The sequence below is a fragment of the Eleutherodactylus coqui genome, chromosome 1 (assembly GCF_035609145.1).
Source record: "Eleutherodactylus coqui strain aEleCoq1 chromosome 1, aEleCoq1.hap1, whole genome shotgun sequence".
Taxonomy (NCBI): Eukaryota; Metazoa; Chordata; class Amphibia; order Anura; family Eleutherodactylidae; genus Eleutherodactylus; species Eleutherodactylus coqui.
The window spans coordinates 453,707,485-453,727,271 of NC_089837.1; the positions used below are offsets into that span (position 1 = coordinate 453,707,485).

Consider the following 19,787-nt stretch of genomic DNA (forward strand, 5'->3'; position numbering starts at 1 on the left):
TGAGCTTATCTTCACTGTCAATACCGGAGGCACTCATGGAAGCCCCGGGTGTCTCAACAACCCGCTCCTGGAGAGGGAGCGTGGTCCCCTCATTTGGGCTCACAGAAGGTCCCTGCGTTTTCGGAGGGAATAAGACCCAACTGATTGGCTCAGGAATCCTGTGCCTCTTGCTGCTTGGCCTCTTCCCCTTCCCCGATGTCGGACGGGATGCCTTCCTCTGTTTTTCCCTAAAAAAAACTGGATGTAATCTATCTTTACGTCCAGCCTCACTCTCAGATGTATCCCCCTCCAAGGAGCTGATTTCAGTTTCGGTCCCGATTTCTTTTGGTTTGTATGCCTTGTTCTCTCTAAACTCCTGGAGATCTCTAGAGAAATTAGAATGCTTTCTCTCTTTAATATAGAGAGTATACCTCTCTATATTATCCTGTAGAGCTCTCTCTTTTGGTGAAAACTCAGGATCTGAAGCAAAAGTCTTAGCATTTTCAATCGCTTGAGTTAAGAGTTTCACGTTTTTTTTCATATGTAACTTTCTCCTCATCTAGCAGAAATGTTATCAATCGAAGGGAGCTATCATTTTTTTCTTGCTCTCACTTGGTGAGGAAATCAAATATGTTTTGGGGTTTTATTTAGATTTTTTTATATAACTATGGCAAAAGGTTTTTGTTTTTTCTTTTTCATTAAATTTTTAAAAAATAATTGATAAAACTCTAAATAGTTTTTTTATTAGTCCCCGGAGAGAACAAGACCTTGAGGTTTTGATTGCTCCTGCAGTATGATGCCATAGCATTACATTATACTGCGATACAGGCAGTCTATCAAGCCACTCCACAGGAATGCCTAAAGACCAGGGTCCAGGGAGAAGGCACGCCGGAGCGGACAGTGCTTCTTAGGTGATGTGTGTTTTGTTTTTTTAATGCAGCTAGGGCTTATTTTAGGGCTCTTCCAGTAGGATTTCCTACTGTAAAAGTTGCATTTTACCACATGAAAACGATGCAACACATCAGTCCATAGTGAAACATGGGCTACAGAAAAACAAATTTAAAAAAAATCACAATAAATGCTGTATAGAGCATGCTGTGATTTTGTAGTCTCACAATGTTGCAGGCTACAAAATATCGCTCATGTGGAAGAATCCATAGAATTGCATGGGCTCTACATACATGCGACAAAATCGCCCCCTGTGGAAGGCTTTTTTGACATGGAAACTGCCTCACATCCTCGAGAAATTCACACGATGGGGAGCGCTATATGGGAGTGACATTCACGGCACTATATCGAGCTCGCCAGTGTAAAGTTAGCCTAAGGCCTCATTGAAAGCAATGGGCTGCAGGCACCAATCGCAGTGATTTTCAGGGAAATTCTTTGCAGTGGTTGGCAGCAGCAGCAGCCCTATTGAAAGTAATGGGAGAACATCGCATTCCTCTGCCACAGCTGTGACAGCTGTGACAAGGGATTCTTTACTCCCCACGACAGTGCTGTCACAGTGTTCAGTGATGAGGGGACTCCCCACTGGAATATTTACGTGCAGCACGGATCTTCCCCATGCGCAGATGTCCTATCATTGCAGGTGTGCAAATTTGCACGCCTGTAAAAGACAGACATGTGAACTCACCATTTGGAAACCAATGGTTCCAATAGATGCGTGGTTATGTGCACATATACACGCGCACAAATACACGCTCGTCTGAACGAGGCCTTAGGCTATGTTCATGTTTTTTGTTGCATTTTTGAACCACAAATAAAAATCACATCAAAAACTGCATGTGTATTTAAACAATAAACATCTTCTGTATACAGTGATATTGACCATGCTGGTGTAAGGCCGGATTCACATCTACATTGGGACCTTTGGCCAGAGATTCCATATCAGTTTCGGCTCAAAATATTGGAAGAAAAAGTACTGCATGGAGCGCTTTTTCTTCCGTACAAAAGCTGGCCAGAAAGCTGACGGACCCCAGTATAGTCAAAGGGGTCTGTTGGGCGCTGTTCAGTTCCATCCAGAGACAGACCCATTCGGCCACGGGGATTTCTCTTTCCTGCTAGACGTTTAAACTAAAATATAAATCTTTATTACGTTTGGTTAAAATAAGGGCTACACGAACATACAGAACCACAAATCACAGACTACCACATGGCTCGTGGGTTCTGTAACTAGAGAGCAATTAATTGTAGTTGGTATACTTAAATTTACGTGCACCAATGACCCAGTAGTAATCAGGTTTTAAGTATCTTTAAAAAAAACAGTATATAGCTCAAAAATTCAATATTGGTTTGACTCCCAATAGGTGTGTTTCGATTCATAGTGATCAGGGTTTAAAACTCCCAATAAGCGTTGCTGGGTTCGATGCGTTTCCCTGCCAATATTGCAGTTCTTCAGGAACCGCTACACATTTATTTATTTAATTGTCAAAACACTAGAGTCGAAGTCTACTGCTAAGATACCAAAAGGTTGAAAGGCACTCTGGGAAAGGGGGATCAAATAAGCCGTGTGTATTTTTGTATACACGGTCAAAAGGAAAAAGCCACCACTAGCCTTTTAGCAGGCCACACATTAGACAGAATGGTGGTCAGAAGTCACTCATCATTTCATGGATATATTCCATGAGGATTTATACGTCCTAATCTGCGGTGTTGTTGTCACTCTCTGCTGCTGACCTATATTGCTTGATTAGCAGTGATGATATGAGCATTTAGCATCAAACTGCTCATTTTAGCTGACACTAATGCTAAGGTTTCTTTTTCCTTTAGTATCTCCCCAAGCTAATGCCCTGCCTGCCTAATCATTGCTCATAAAAATAAAAGCTAAAGCATAAAGTAAAGATGAAAAATGGCCTATAGCCCTGATGGTAGGCTAGAGGCATAAATGAGTGTGGAGTACAAGCCCAGCTTATATACAATCCAAAGTGCCGCCTCAAAATGTGGAGACAATCCCAGGGTCCAATCTATACACAGGGGACGGAGGCCCTCAGGCCAATCACCCATGTCCATTGTTCAGTTAGCAAAGCTTGTGAAGTTTCAAGGGATTGAGATAATAAGAACCAATAGCAGAGGAGGAGATATTGAGAAAAAAATCCTACGAAAGGAAACGGCATAGATTTTTAGACTGAACTCCATTAATCCAACTGGACTTAATGAGAACCTCTCATTTACTTCTTTCCTTTGCCATTATGCCAGGTAGCGATCCTTCTACTTGCAGTTGTATACAGTAAGAAGATTGTTTTATTTGCATGCTGATGCTATTGCATGCCCTGCAGGTGGGCTATTCACATGCCCACCCACGGTATAATGTGGGCAAAGGACTCGAGATTTTGGGGTTGTATTAGGCGGCTTGCCTGAGAACCATCTGGCGCGATCTGCATCACATGATCTCCCTCCCTGTACTTCGTGATCATGTGATTACATGACATCATCAGCATACGCCCTGGGGCGGGTTGAACATATACCCGCCCATCTGTACCATATGAGTCACTGCACTGAAGGGTTAGGCTTCGGCTCTGCAATTGCAGCAGGCCGTTGCCTGGGTACCATTTCACGTGACATGACGTCACGGGACGGACCTCCCTGGATCACCTATGAGTACTGGAGGGTGGACACTATATTGTTGTCTCCGGCCCGGACGAACGATCGGGACTGTAATAGTAAGCTAGGTTTCAATATGTTAAAACGTATGGAAGTATCTTGCCTACTACGTATTATAGGGCGCTCAGATGACGCACGTTTAAGTGAAAAATAGCAACTGAACAATGAACATGGGTGATTGGCCTGAGGACCTCTGTACCCTGTGTACGGATTGTCTCCACCCTTTTAGGTGGCACTTTGGCTGCAGGCTGTTCTTCATCTTTACTTTATCCTTTATTTTTATGAGCAATGATTAGGCAGGCAGGTCATTAGCTTGGGGAGATACTAAAGGGAAAAGAAACCTTAGCATTAGTGTCAGCTGAAATGAGCAGTTTGATGCTAAATGCTCATATCATCACTGCAAATTAGAGATGAGTGAGCATACTCGCTAAGGACAATTGCTCGATCGAGCATTGTCCTTAGCGAGTATCTCCCCGCTCGGCAGAGAAGGTTCGGCTGCCGGCGCGGGTGACAGGTGAGTTGCGGCCATGAGCAGGGGGGGGGGGGGGGAGAGAGGGAAAGAGAGATCTCCCCTCCATTTGTCCCCGCTCCCCGCCCGCCGCCGGCAGCCGAATCTTTGCTCCCAAGCAGGCAGGTACTAACTAAGGGCAATGCTCTATCGAGCAATTGCCCTTAGCAAGTATGCTCGCTTTTCTCTACTGCTAATTCACTGATGGGAACCACTAACTGATAAAACGTAACTTTTAATGATAAAAAATATTTTAAAAAGCGTATCTGGATATTAATATTGATTTTCTATGCGCTCAGAGAAAAGGAGTTGTGTCACCTACGTTCGCGATCAGCCATAAAATTATGTATAATAGGGCTTGTATAGTATATTGCTTTGGTAGCCCAAATATACCATGAATGTTTGTCACCAATTCACAATAAGATCAATAACACACTTTTGATATTAGGTATATATTGATGGTAGTCAGTTAAAACTGAGCGTCAATGGTGACAAATCATAATCAAGTTACCCACAACACTGTTAATTTTTATGCATTATGGGTTTGAGACATTCAGTTGTAGCCAGCAGATGGTAAGGCGTTTTAGGCTCTAGGGTACACCTAATTGTTATAATTTATATTTTGTGTACTCTCTGGTTAGCAACTTGAATGTTATCTACTCTTGAAAAGAGAAGAATGTATTTGTCAATTTAACATTCTTCTCAAGCCAATGCTAATCAGCTCTTGACACAATGTCCAATTCAGGATGGGATAATTCAATACATATCACTGAGCTGGTTGCTCTATTAGTGACTGATTGCTTGCTATCTAGCTCAAACGGAGGAACAATACCATGCTTCAGATTACTAAGCATGAACTGTCACCTCCTAATAGAAGAAAGGTAATGAACTAAGTTCAATTTGTAGAGTTCATCCTTTTCTGTATAACCTTCCACCTACGCGTTTCCGCAGTGTTTTAATTACACTGCTTCATCAGGGTGGTTTTAATAGATAAGAACAAGCACAGGCAGCCTGACGGCTGCAGAGTTCTGAGCATAGATGGTCAGTAACCCGAGATGCTGGGTATATATGTCAGAATCCACGCCCTCCCTGAGTGAGGGAACATCCCACTTGTCCAATCAACGTCCAGCAGCTTCAACACACCTCCTGCTTCTCATTGCGATGGTACGGCGGTCCGCGCATGCGCACTCGCCGCCCGGAGCCGCTCGGCTCCACCGTACCATCGCGATGAGAAGCAGGAGGTGTGTTGAAGCTGCTGGACGTTGATTGGACAAGTGGGATGTTCCCTCACTCAGGGAGGGCGTGGATTCTGACATATATACCCAGCATCTCGGGTTACTGACCATCTATGCTCAGAACTCTGCAGCCGTCAGGCTGCCTGTGCTTGTTCTTATCTATTAAAACCACCCTGATGAAGCAGTGTAATTAAAACACTGCGGAAACGCGTAGGTGGAAGGTTATACAGAAAAGGATGAACTCTACAAATTGAACTTAGTTCATTACCTTTCTTCTATTAGGAGGTGACAGTTCATGCTTAGTAATCAGAAGCATGGTATTGTTCCTCCGTTTGAGCTAGATAGCAAGCAATCAGTCACTAATAGAGCAACCAGCTCAGTGATATGTATTGAATTATCCCATCCTGAATTGGACATTGTGTCAAGAGCTGATTAGCATTGGCTTGAGAAGAATGTTAAATTGACAAATACATTCTTCTCTTTTCAAGAGTAGATAACATTCAAGTTGCTAACCAGAGAGTACACAAAATATAAATTATAACAATTAGGTGTACCCTAGAGCCTAAAACGCCTTACCATCTGCTGGCTACAACTGAATGTCTCAAACCCATAATGCATAAAAATTAACAGTGTTGTGGGTAACTTGATTATGATTTGTCACCATTGACGCTCAGTGTTAACTGACTACCATCAATATATACCTAATATCAAAAGTGTGTTATTGATCTTAGTGTGAATTGGTGACAAACATTCATGGTATATTTGGGCTACCAAAGCAATATACTATACAAGCCCTATTATACATAATTTTATGGCTGATCGCGAACGTAGGTGACACAACTCCTTTTCTCTGAGCGCATAGAAAATCAATATTAATATCCGGATACGCTTTTTAAAATATTTTTTATCATTAAAAGTTACGTTTTATCAGTTAGTGGTTCCTATCAGTGATTTAGACTCTCGTTCCAAGGGGAACTTTTCTGCCTCGGTGATAAATCTCTACTGCTAATCAAGCAAAAAGTTTTTCTTTGAGATACTTAAAACCCCTGATTACTATTGGTTCATTAGTGCACGAGCCATGTGGTAGTCCGTAATTTATGGTTTTGTATGTCCGTGTAGCGCTTATTTTAACCAAACCTAATAAACATTTATATTTTAGTTTAAATGTCTGTTCTGTGAAGGACCTTTAAGAATATATAGACCCCGCTTAAGGCTAAGACATACTAGCTATATAAGAAAACCATATTGTCAACTAGAAGCTTGTCCCATCTCGTATTATATAGGCCTAGCAACTGCTGACATCAGCTTACCGACATGCTCAGATGCTGCAGGAACCCACTGCTGCCAGGATGCGTTACAAACGAGGTGCTGGAAGTCAGGATGCAGGTAACGGTGTAGCAATTATAATGTTGTCAGTCATGCATCAGTATGTGGGCTAATCTACCAAGCTGTTGCCAAACTGTAGTTGGCCTATAACTTAATACTATAAGGACCAGACTGATTTGTACCTTAACCCCTTAGTGACCTGCCCATTGCCTTTTTATGTCCTAGCTTGCTGGGCCTTAATCCCTGAGGACGTAGAAACATGCTTCCTGCGGGGATTAAAGCCCTGCAAGCTGAGGACGTGACAGCTCCATGCTGCTGGCTCCCAAAGGTAACTGGTAACCTGGAGCTGTCATCCCAGGCCGCGGGACCCCCAGCCTGTTCACATGATGGGTGACCAATAATATAAAAGACAATAAAAAGTTTACAAAAAGTTAAAAGATTCAGATTCCCTGATGGATCAGATCCATCAGAGGAGCTGAAAGTACTCACCTGCCTCCTCCGCGATGTCCCCCAGTGTCCTAGCCTCCCGGGTCCCGGCGGCACCTTCTGCGCATGGGCGCCAGACGTCCTACATCGGGGGCATGTGCAGAAGGGCGCGCGGCCCAGGGAATTTAAAATTTCTCTGGCTCCAGTCGCATACAGCGACTGTTTTGGTTGGCATTGACTATGGGTCATTTTCTGTTTTATATATATATATTTTTTTTTATTCTGTAACTTTATTTTACTTATTTATGTAATTATTTTTTTTACCATCTATGTCCCCCATGACATCATATAAGACCTCAGGGGGACATTCACATGTTTTGTGTTGTTTTACACTTTTCCACTGTAGCTGGGGCACCCACAGGAGTCCTAGTTAGGCCTCTCTCACACAGACTTTTTTTACAGCGTTTAGAGCTGCCTTTTTCAGCGCAGCGCTAAATGCTGTGCAACACTCCCATTCATTTTAAGGGGCTGTTCACACAAGCGTCAAAACGCAGCGTTTCCTGTTCCGCTGAGCTTGCTCCTTCAAGACAGTCCTCCGTCCTGGCATGCAGTGGCAGCAGCGATAGTAAGATACCCGCTCCTGCAGACTGCAGTCAGCGTTGTGCTGCCCTTGCCCTACGACAAGCAGTGGCAGTGGCAACTAGGAACGCCACTCCTCCGTCCAGCGCTATGCTGGCTTCTCGCTCAGCTGGGGAGTGTCGGCGCTCCTCTGTGGCAAGAAGGTGTGGGAGAAGGGAGTGTAGGGAAGGCTCTGCTCCGGCCCCATGCCCTCTACGGTGGCGATGTTGTTCCTGCAGAACACAGCAGCAGCAACCAATCAACATCTGGGGACGTGACGCCCTGTCAGTGATCCTGGCCAACCCATGTCTCCACCTCTAGTTCTAGTGGAGACAAGATGCACCATTATCGGTATAAGCACCACATCCCTGAACATGCAGACAGCCAAACTGCTTAGTATCATACTTGCACATAGATAAAGCATACAAAGGGTGCGAGGCAAATGATACATGCAGTGCACACGTGTATGATGCTCAGAGTTCAGGTCCGGAGATCCACAGTTAGACCGGGACATACTTTGTAACTCAGATTGTGAAACAGACGGAGCTAAGGACAGTGTGGTCAGCCTCTCAGCAACATTTACACTTCTGCTTTTAACAAAGCTAATAAAGACAACAGAAATAACATGGAGATGAATCATTTGTGGTGTAGTTGGTAGATGCTGATCTAAGCTGTTTGGGGTAAAGGCTATATACACACACACACACACACCTTTGCATTATTTTGTATTGCTGTATTAAATTGTTCTATATTCTGATATATTTGTAGATGTCATTTATAGCAATTGTTGAAGGAGCTTACCAGACGTTGCCCTCTCTTTATTTCCTTAAGCACAGTTAGAACATCAAAATCAAATCCTTCTGTAGCCTCTTGTGACTTTTGCTCTACCACCCGAGGGGCAAACTCCTAACGGAAAAAAGGAAAGAAAAAAAAAGGACACATTAAGGGGGTTGTCCCAGACTGTTAATATTGATGACCTATCCTCAGGCTGGGTCATCAATAGTTGATCAGCGGGGAGCCGCTGCTCGAGATCCCCACCGACCAGCTGATCCTCAGGCCCATTGTCAGAACTGGAAGCAGATAGCGCTGCCAACAATGCGATAGCCCAGACTATGGGCACAGGTGTTGTTGAATTTAGTGTGTGCTGCATTATCAAACCAGGCCTCAGCAATACATACAGCACTATTTCCTACTAGCGCTGTCTGCACTGACAGGGGCCCAGAGATCAGCTGATCGGTGGGAGTCCTGAGAGGCAGACCACTGCCAATTAGCTATTAATAACCTATTCTGATTTTAGGTCATCAATAGTAAAAGTCCAGAAGAAAGCGTTGAAAAGGAAAATTAGTCAAATAGAAGGTTACTAGAGATGAGCGAATCTACTCATTTTGAGTATTTACTCGATCGAGCACCGCGATTTTCAAGTACTTCAGTACTCGGGTGAAAAGATTCGGGGGCGGGGGGAGGCGTGGCGGCGCGGGGGACAGGGGGGAGCCCTCTCTCTCCCCCCCACTCCCCTCTGCAACCCCCCACTCACCCACGACGCCCCCCGAATCTTTTCGCCTGATTACGGAAGTACTAAAAAATCGCGGTGCTCGGGCGAAAAAGGGGCGTGGCCGAGTAGGCTCGCTCATCTCTAAAGGTTACCCATCACATTCATTTATTATGCTTCTAGCACTGTAGAGCCTACCAGCTTGGTCTGTAGTCAGAGATTGCCAGTCATGCAATGATAGTGCACATACATCCCAACAATTGAATCCTAAACCATGAAAAATGAAATCCCGAAGGCGTCAGGCCTGCCGAATAATCGGCCCATAGTGCAAGTGTGTATGCTGGGACATGTAGGAGTGTGTTGAGGTGTCATTTGCAATGAATAGATTAGGGCCGTGATGGCGTGATGGCCTTGTTCGCTGACACGCAGCCCGCTTGCGGCCGCATACAGAAATTATGCGGCCGCATGCGGAGAACCGGGATGTTTCATCCTCGGCTCCTGCACGACCAGGTGCAGTAGCCAAGGATAAAACATTGCGGTGGGACGGGTAGATGCAGTGCGCCAGAGGTCTGTAGGCCAAAACCACAGACCTCCGGCACAGAGCATCTAGTAGTGCCGGGACTTCCGGTTAGGCCGCCGACCTCACTTCCGGCCGGCGGCATTTTTAGCCGCGGAGTGTGCAGGGGAAGGGATCTGGAGGCCATCTTAGCAGCCGCCACCAGCAGCAGCAGCCAACAGCAGGAGCGGGAGCCACCAGCAGCAGCCACCAGTAGCAGCCATTACTGAGATAAGTGAGGGGAGGGCCTGTGCAGCAGCCATTTAAAAAAGCCCATTAGCGCCATTACTGAGAAGTAAGGGAAGCGCCTTTGCAGCACCAGCGCCATTACTGAGATAAGTGAGGGGAGGGCCTGTGCAGCAGCCATTTAAAAAAGCACCATTACCAGCGCCATTACTGAGAAGTGAGGGGAGCGCCTGTGCGGCAGCCATTTAAAAAAGCCCATTACCAGCGCCATTACTGAGAAGTGAGGGGAGGGCCTGTGCGGTAGCCATTTAAAAAAGCACCATTACCAGCGCCATTACTGAGAAGTGAGGGGAGCGCCTGTGCGGCAGCCATTTAAAAAAGCCCATTACCAGCGCCATTACTGAGAAGTGAGTAATCTTCTGCCATTGCGATCACTGTCTGATGGAGAACCCAAAAAATAAAAAAACAAGGTTAAGTAAAGGGAGTAAAATTAGCCACTGAAATTCAGCAACAAAAAAAATCACCAATAGGCAGGTTAGTTAAAGAATTCCCCCTCCCCTCACTTATCTCAGTTCCCGGCACCCCACACCAGTTAAAGTTTTTATATTGGACCGTTAATTAATTTCAAGACCAACAGAAGAAACCGACTGACGGATGAACAAAGAAGTTACTAAGCAGGTAAGTTAAAATAATTCATTTTTGGTTTATTCAATACAGTTATATGTTAGAAGTATACATTTTTCTTATTTAAACTATTAATATCACAAATTTTTTTTTTTTGGGGGGGGGGGGGGGTCTGAAGTGACACACCACCCGAGTTATGCTCGGTTTTTCGGCGAATTTCGACACACCAAGCCAAAAAGGTTGCCCATCACTGGATTCACTGGATTAGGGAGTGGGAGTAGATCAACCCCTTGCAGTTGTGGCTATGTCACGTGTTGGGAAATGTGGTACGTGACAGTTCGCTAATATTATTGAATTTATAGCGACATTAATTCCAGGACATTGCAAAGAACTGCTGCAGCCAATCACCTCTTTGAGACTCCTACACAAAATTGCATGGAAAATTGACACTTTTAAAGATGGCCTTCTTAAAGCAGTGGTCTATTGGAGCAGGTTCACTGTATAATATCGCTTGTTTTGAGCTTTCGAGCCACCAAATATAAAAATATAAAAAAGCATGTATTGTAACAACAATTCATGAGACAATAAGGGCGCCTGCACACGAGCGGAAATTCAGCGGCGGGATTTCCCACGGAATTTCCGCCGCTGGAAGCCTGCTTAGGATTGCGATTTGGCCGCACGAAATCTCACGCAGCAAAAAAACCGCGGCATGCTCTATCGCTGCCGGGCCGCCGGCATGTGCTGGCGGCCCGGCAACCCGGCACATCAAACAGCCGGAGCCGCGGGTGAGTATGTGCCGCTCTCTGCAGGCGCTCGGGTCGGGTCCCGCGGCGAGAATCCTCGCCACCAGATCCAACCAGTCCGTCTGCAGGCGGCCTAAGGCCGCCTGCACACGGGCGGAAATCCCGCGGTGGGATTTCCCGCGGGATTTCCGCCACTGAAAGCCTGCATAGGAGTGCATTACAATACGCACTCCTATGCAGACGGCCGCGGTTTGGCTGCGCGAAATCTCGAGCGGCAAACAAACCGCGGCATGTCCTATTTTTGTGCGGGGCTCACAGAGCCTTGCACAAAAACGTCACTCACCCGGCCGCCGGCTCCGGTCTGCGCATGCGCCGGCTGCCCGGCAGCCGGCACATGAAAGAGCCGAGGCTGCTGGGCGCGGGTGAGTACGCACTCGTCTCTGCAGGCGCTCGGGTCAGGTCCCGCGGCGCGAATTCTGATGATGATGATTTTTATGCATAATACAATTTTTAAGTTTACAGACCCAATTAAATACATTAAATACATGATGGAAAACATCAAAAACCTCATAGAGACTACAAGGCTACATAGTATCCAATTAATGTGTCCAATATATATTTTTTGTTTAATCTGTAAGAGTCTACACCTCTCCTGCCTACGGGAATACATGCCAGAACTGTAAACTGCCTGAATCGCACCGTGACCATTGTCTGTCATGTTTAGAAACTGGGAGTTCCATTGATTTAGCGATATATAGTTCGCAGGAGTGAACAATGTCAGAATTTGCTCATGCAGCCCGTATATACAGGCAGATAAATCGTTTGCTCACAAATTGTCCATTCATTCACATTCACTGCGATGATTTTCATGCTTGCATGAAATTAACGATCGTTGGCTGTGTTTACACTGAACGATTAGCATTAAAATTTGAACGATCCAGCGATTTAGTTTTTTTTAACCATAATTGTTCAATGTAAACACACCTTTATGCTGAAAGACTGCGGCATGCAATTACAAAGACTGGCATTAAGGGCTTATTTACACAAGCGTATATCGGTTGGGTTTTCACGCCCCCTTCACCGACTCCCTGACTCTCTCCTCCAGTCCGGTGTTTGCAATGGGAGGGGTCAGGGTGGAGCGGAGCTAAGCTCTGCCCACTCCTATTGCTGGCTATGGACAATGGGCAGGGAGGGTTGGGAGATTAGCTCCGCCCAACCCGCCCATTCCTATTCCAAACTGCTCAGAGGGGAGAAGATAGACAGAGAGCTGGTGAGGGGGCGGAAAGGGGGGACTGCTTAGATGAAAGTGAATATACGCTCATGTAAATAAGCCCTAAGGGACTATGTAATAAACAGCTGCAATATTTTTGGTAAACCCCTTAAATTGAAGCCAAAAGTCTACAAGTCAATCAGACTAATGACACTATTTCAAACCCACGTTTGTGGTGTACACAGGCTCATGAAAATTCTGTCTGTCGAAATCCTTATAGACCCAACAGTATATGAGAATTTAAAATCCAGATGTGGAATATTGAACCGATTTAGCCAAATACTAAATCTCATAGAAGGGTCGCCGAGTCGGTTTTGAACCTTTTATCTCCACCATTTTGATCTTATTGTGCGGGGCAATTTGGGACATTTACAACCTGATCAATCAGGACATTCGAATGCCGCTGTCAGAATAGACAGTGGCATTTAAAGGGTTAACAGCAGCCATCAGTGTTATTGCTGATTGTGGCTGTTGCAGGCAGGTGTGAGCTGTCAAAAACAGCCGATCCTCAGGGTGTATAGGGCTGGTTCAACTTCTACAGCCACTCCATACACAGCATATGCTATAGACATCCTAACTGCCCGGGGTATATGCAGTTAAGATGTATACAGCCGAATGTGCGACAGGAAGCGGTTACCTTTTGTGACAGTAAGGAAATGAGATCTTAATCTGCTATAATTATGATCAGTTATAGATGTGTGCCAAAATTTGCATTATCTCCTCCTTCTATCATACCTGTAAGGTTATTTTGTTTCTCTTATGGCCCTTTTACACGGGCCAACAGTCAGGTAAACAGGCTGTCCTGCTCTTCTCTTCATCCCCAGCAGTGTTCTTCTGAAAGCAATGGGATAGCATTGTGGACCTCTGCCACGGCTGTTACAGCTGCGGCAGAAGTCCGCGATATATTCCCTATGTTTTCAATAGGGCCAGCGCTGCTGCTGCCAGCTGCATTGAAAGCAATGGGCAATTGCACAGATTTTTCTTAGCGCTGTGAGCCTTCAGTGAACACATCACAAATGAGTATGAAACCATTGGTTTCATAATCATGCGTTTTCACTAGCTAGAAAGCATATTGCAAGTGATTTCGGCACTACCTAGGAATTTTTACCAACGGATACAGGTTAAGGGCCGGCTCTTATAAGCGTTTGCGTAAAACATGTGCATAACGGACCATTTTACCGCTTTGGGAGGCGGCGGTGTGCAGGCATATCACTGCGTAGGACAGCGACTTTTCACTGTGCATGACAGCATCTCACGCACGCTGCCAATGCGCAGTCTGACTTGTTTTTGGCAGGGGGGCTTAACCCCTTAATGACGCGGCCCCTTTTTCTTTTTCCATTTTCGTTTTTTCCTCCCCCCTTCAAAAAAATCTTTCAGTGCGTCTTGTTTCTACTGCGCACAAGCTACAACAAAAGCGACATGATAACTTTACTCTATAGGTCAGTACGATTACTACGATGCCAAACTTGTATAGTTTTTTTTTACTGTACTACTCTTTTTTTTTTCAAAGACATTTAATTTTTTCAATTATTTTCTGCGGTCATTTTGTGCGCGCAATAACTTTTTTATTTTTCCGTTGATGTAGTTGAGCGAGGGCTCATTTTTTGCGGGATGTCCTGTAGTTTCCGATAGTACCAATTCGGAATACATACGACTTTTTGGATCGCTTTTTATTGCTTTTTTTCTGGGAGGCAGGCTAACTAAAAAAGTGCATTTCTGGCGTTCTCTTTTTTTTCAGACGACGTTCACCGTGCAGCAAAAATAATACGCTACTTTGATAGGTCGGACTTTTACGGATGCGGTGATATCAAATACATATTTTTATTTTATGATTTAGATTTTTTTAAATAATAGATATGGCAAAAGGGGGGTGATTTAAACTTTTATAGCTTCTTTTTTTTTTACATTTTAATAAAACTTTATTGATTTTTTTCTTTACTTTAAAGTCCCCCTGAAGGACTACAACCAGCGATGCTTTGATCACTCCTGCAGTATGACGTAATGCTAATGCAGTTTATCAAGCCACCCCACGGGGATGGCTTGATAGGCAGTCTGCTAAGGCAGCCCTGGGGCCTTTCCGAAGGCCCCGGCTGCCATGACACCTGCACGACTCCCCCACTCTTACCGCTGTCAATTTAAAGGGTTAATAGCCGCGATCGGCCGATAGCTGCTATTGCCCGCGGGTGTCAGCTGTAATAAACAGCTGACGCCCGTGCTGTATAAAGAGAGGTCGCCCCTCAGAATATACGGTGCGGACGGGCGAACGCATATTCACATGCGCTCGTGTGAAGGAGCCCTTAAAAAAATTTCCAGTTCTGTCGCTTTGCAACTTTCGAGGTAAAATAAAAGCTGCGCTGTGATTGGTTGCTATGGGCAACACAAATTTTCTTTTGCACAGCTTTCATAACAGTATGTTGCTGGGCTAATTTTTGTGGCCAGCTCTGTATATTTCTGGACTTATATATTTATAAAATCGCTGTGCAACGCACGGGAATATCTCCTAGTATACAATGTAATTGCATATGTACAGCATTTATTACATGCCCATAGAGAATAGGGCTTTATTGTGCGTAATACATGGTAAAATAGAACATGTTGCGTTCTTTTTTACACTCGTATGATATGCAATAAAAAAAACGCCAGTGTGAGTGAGTCAATGAAAATCATTGTACTTCCATTGGCTCCCTTCACCACGTATTATGTGTGCGGAATATGCGATAAAATAACACTTGTGTGAGCCTGTCCTAAATTATAAGTTTTCCATAATTCATGACATGTAAAACAACCCTCCGTTTACAGACAAACCAATATGGCCGGACTGCTCTTGGACTACCTGATGCATACTCTGTATTGGTGGTCTATGACACTACACGCTGCTTTGATTGGCTATTGCTGCTGGATATTTCCCCAAAAAGTCATATTTTGTCCCCAAGTGCAGCTGGCTTTTTTATGGATACTTGCTAACTGAGCAGGTTTTTAGGTCCTGTAGATACATTTACTGTTCTTGCATTGATTTCTATTTTTCGCACTAAAATATGGTTATTTCTAGGAGACAGAAGGAGTCTCCTTTCTGGATAGTATGATGGCTGCGCTCCCCTGGTGTTAATACCTGCATATTATCATTTGAATAGACAAACGTCGTACATTCAGGTATCCGGAAATTGCTCTCAAGGATCTGAAGGCCCATCTACACAGGACAAATGTTGGGCAAACGGTGCCCGACACTCGTCCCTGTGTGTCCTCGCTCCCGTGCTGCTGCACAGGAGCGAGTATCCCTGGCTCGCTCGCAGAGCGGCCAGCAGGGCGCTGGAGAGTTTGGAGGAGATTTCTCTCCTCGCTCTTCCCTGCCGCTCTCCCTTCACTTAACACAGCGGCCGCTGCCCATACGTGGTCTCACATCACACAGACCGTTAAAACACTACGGGACATGCGCAGTGTTTTACGCATATGGTTTTGTGAATAAAGCTTAAGGCTGGCTCCACACAAGTGTACTGTATTTGCACATGCCATGGTGCACCTGTTCTTTTTGTGCATGTTCGTTTCTGCGCAGCAAACTAACAAACCAATGGAAATAGATAATTGGTTCCAGATGGGTTTTTTCCAGCGCAGTCATGTAGTATTTCACTCACATCCTTGCGTATTGCACATGCACTCCCGCACTCCCGTTGACTTTTTTGGGGTACCTTTGATGCGCAAATATGCAGAAAGAGCTTTTTTTTTGTTTTTCTTTTGCTCGACTGATATGTGCGCACGAAAACAAGAATGAACCCAGATAAAATCAACGGGTGCTATACTCTGTGTATTGTGTGTGCAAATATACCCGTGTAAAGCTGGCCTTTAGCTGCGCCCCTCACACTTTCTGGAATGAACAAAAAGTTACAGTTATCGCACATACGCCCAAACTGTGACTTACAGATAGTAGAATTCTAGCGCCTCAGGCTGCATGCCTGTCTATAGCCCCCCTGTATCATAAAATGACTTTTATACATCGCTTATGACTAACATAAAATTTCCAAAAGCTATAAAAAAGTCATGCAGGGTTTTATTATCACACACTCTCCAGGTTTTTGATGCAGAAGCCCCTCTTATATGTGAGTTAAGCCCCTCTCTACACAGTACTAAGTGAGTTAATGTACTAGCCCCGTGATGGCGAACCTATGACACGCGTGTCAGCACTGACACACGTAGCCATAGTCGCTGACACGCGGCCGCTCACCCCATTAGTGGTGAATACCAGCAGGGGCCGCGGCTCTCCTGCCGGTATTCACTAAGCAGCGCTGATCCCAGGCTTGATAAAGACTCATCCAGTCGAAATTCGCTATTTTTATGGAGCAATAAATCTTTTTTTTATTTTACTACACCATTGATGCTGCTACTTCATTGCTAAGCAGCGCTGATCCCGGCACACACCGTGACGTCAGTGTGCAGCTGGGATCCTCCTCCCCCCTCCCCTGACATCTCTTACCACTTGTTTCTGCGAGAGCGTCTGGGGGAGGAGGCGTCCGGCAGCACACTGACGTCACAGTGTGTGCCGGAGATCATCGCTGCTAATGGCACGGAGGACAGAGGTGGAGGGGGTAAGTATATGGGTCTCGGGGGGCACTGTGTGGGGTACTGTCACTGATGGGGTCCACTGTGGGGCGCCACTGTCACTGCTGGGGACCGCTGTCACTGCTGGGGGCTGCTATCATTGCTGGGGGCCACTGTGGGGGCACTGTCACTGCTGGGGGCCGCTGTCACTGCAGGGGGCCGTTGTGGGGGCCGCTGTCACTGCTTGGGGGCGCTGTCACTGCTGAGGGACGCTCTGGGGGGGGGCGCTGTCACTGCTGGGGAACGCTCTGGGGGGTGCTGTCACTGCTGGGGGACGCTCTGGGGGGAGCTGTCACTGCTGGGGGACGCTCTGGGGGGAGCTGTCACTGCTGGGGGACACTCTGGGGGGCGCTGTCACCGCTGGGGGACACTCTGGGGGGCGCTGTCACCGCTGGGGGACGCTATGGGTGGGTGCTGTCACTGCTGGGGAACGCACTGGTGGGTGCTGTCACTGCTGGGGGACGCACTGGGGGGCGCTGTAACTGCTGGGGGATGCTCTGGGGGGCACTGTCACTGCTGGGGGACGCTCTGGGGGGGGCGCTGTCACTGCTGGGGCCGCTGTGGGGGCCACTGTCACTGCTGGGAGCCGTTGTGGGGGCCGCTGTCATTGCTGGGGGACGTTCTGGGGGGCGCTGTCACTGCTGGGGGACGCTCTGGGGTGGGCGCTGTCACTGCTGGGGGACGCACTGGGGGGCACTGTCACTGCTGGGGGACGCTCTGGGGGGGCGCTGTCACTGCTGGGGGACGCTCTGGGGGGCGCTGTCACTGCTGGGGGACGCTCTGGGGGGTGCTGTCACTGCTGGGGGATGCTCTAGGGGGTGCTGTCACTGCTGGGGGATGCTCTGGGGGCGCTGTCACTGCTGGGAGACGCTCTGGGGGGGGCACTGTCACTGCTGGGGTACGCTCTGGGGGGGTGCTGTCACTGCTGGGGGACACACTGGGGGGCACTGTCACTGCTGGGGGACGCTCTGGGGGGGGGGGGGCGCTGTCACTGCTGGGGCCGCTGTGGGGGCCACTGTCACTGCTGGGAGCCCATCACTGTACTAGGTAGTGTACTAGGCCCTCTCTCCACAGTACTAAGTGAGGTAATGTGCTAGCCTCTCTTTACACAGTACTAGGTGAGGTAATGTACTAGCCTCTTTCTACACAGTACTAGGTGAGGTAATGTACTAGCCTCTCTCCACACAGTACTAGGGGAGGTAATGTACTAGCCTCTCTTTACACAGTACTAGGTGAGGTAATGTACTAGCCTCTCTCCACACAGTACTAGGGGAGGTAATGTACTAGCCTCTTTCTACACAGTACTAGGTGAGGTAATGTACTAGCCTCTCTCCACACAGTACTAGGGGAGGTAATGTACTAGCCTCTCTTTACACAGTACTAGGTGAGGTAATGGGTATTAGTTTACCTTGACGCCACTGGAAGCTAGGGATTTGACAGAAGGAACACCCTGTCACACCCCTAGTTGTCGATTGGCACAGTTTTCAAAGGTCCTTGCTGGTGGTGTCAAAGTACAATGATACCCAGCCGTGCCCCTTCCATCTTCCCTGGGCAACCGGGGACAGCAGGGAGCAGCATCAGCGGGGAAGGTGCCGGCCGCATGTTTCCTGCCGCCGGGGCATGAGAAGAATGTGGATCTGTGGTGCCGCCGCTGGCGACAGAAGACAGATGGACAGTGGGGAGCAGCAGGAGCGCGGAACCGGCGGATAGCAGTGTGATGCCGTCACTGGCTGAGCATAGACTGCATGTCCTGGTGGCACCGGTCGGCAGAAAATAGAGCAGCGGTGAAGGTGGCAAGCATCGTGCCGCCGGGGAGGCCGGGACAACTTTAGATGCATTGTGCTACTTATTTCTGTGGCGGACCGGGAAGCCTGGGACGTAAACAGCATTAGCGGGAAGGAGCTCTGTTGACGGGGAGGTGCGACTTTCTGCCGCCGGCGGTCAGGAGAAAACAGCAGCGGCAAAGGCTACAAGCAGCCTGAGGACGGTGAGTCTGGCAGAATAACAGCTGCATGCCGGGGGTCGCTTCTGGGGCCGCCCGGGGGGTAGGGTGGGGGGTCGGCTGCCAGACGTACAGCATCACCGGAGAGGATAACAGTTTCACAGGAGCTGGGACAGCACCATCACACTGTCCTTCCAGGACCTGGTGGGGGAGCCTTCTGTACAGCCAATAAGGTACTGGGGGTGTCACTGGGCAGTCATTGCTCTCTCCAGCACTACTTCCCGGTGGCGTCAAGGGAAAATAATACTGAGGTAATGTACTAGCCCCTCTCTGCACAGTACTAGGTAAGCTATCCTGCGCATGCGTACTTGGAATTATCAACAACCCACTGAGTTTCTACCCCATGCGGCATGATACGTTTGGCAGGCAGCTTCTGAGGCTGCGGCACTGACCGTCACCCTCCCGGTAGCAGACCTCTGCCGTATCCTCACAGCATCTGTTTCCCGTAACTGGCTGGCCCCGTGCTCACCATGCACTTGTCATGCGCCACTATTCTGCCGTCCGGCGTGCTTTGCAGCGTCCCGGCAATGTCGTCTGCGCCTGTCCTGTTGCAAAGGACGCATATGTCTGGTGGAGCCATGGCGGAGGCAGCCTACATACGGCTCTTCTTCGGGTGTGTCAGAAGAGAATGTTCC

General features: G+C 47.2%; 1 protein-coding gene across 1 annotated transcript in view; it reads right to left on the bottom strand.

Annotated features, from left to right (window-relative positions):
- PHF11 (PHD finger protein 11) overlaps positions 1-19,787 on the bottom strand; it is a 61,424-nt gene extending 41,637 nt beyond the window's left edge. Inside the window, exons 1-2 of the mRNA XM_066588986.1 lie at positions 19,622-19,787; positions 8,494-8,598 (exon numbers count right to left, since the gene is read on the bottom strand). Coding sequence (XP_066445083.1) covers positions 8,494-8,598; positions 19,622-19,732 — 216 coding nt within the window. The 5' untranslated portion in view covers positions 19,733-19,787. The remainder of the gene's footprint in view (positions 1-8,493; positions 8,599-19,621) is intronic.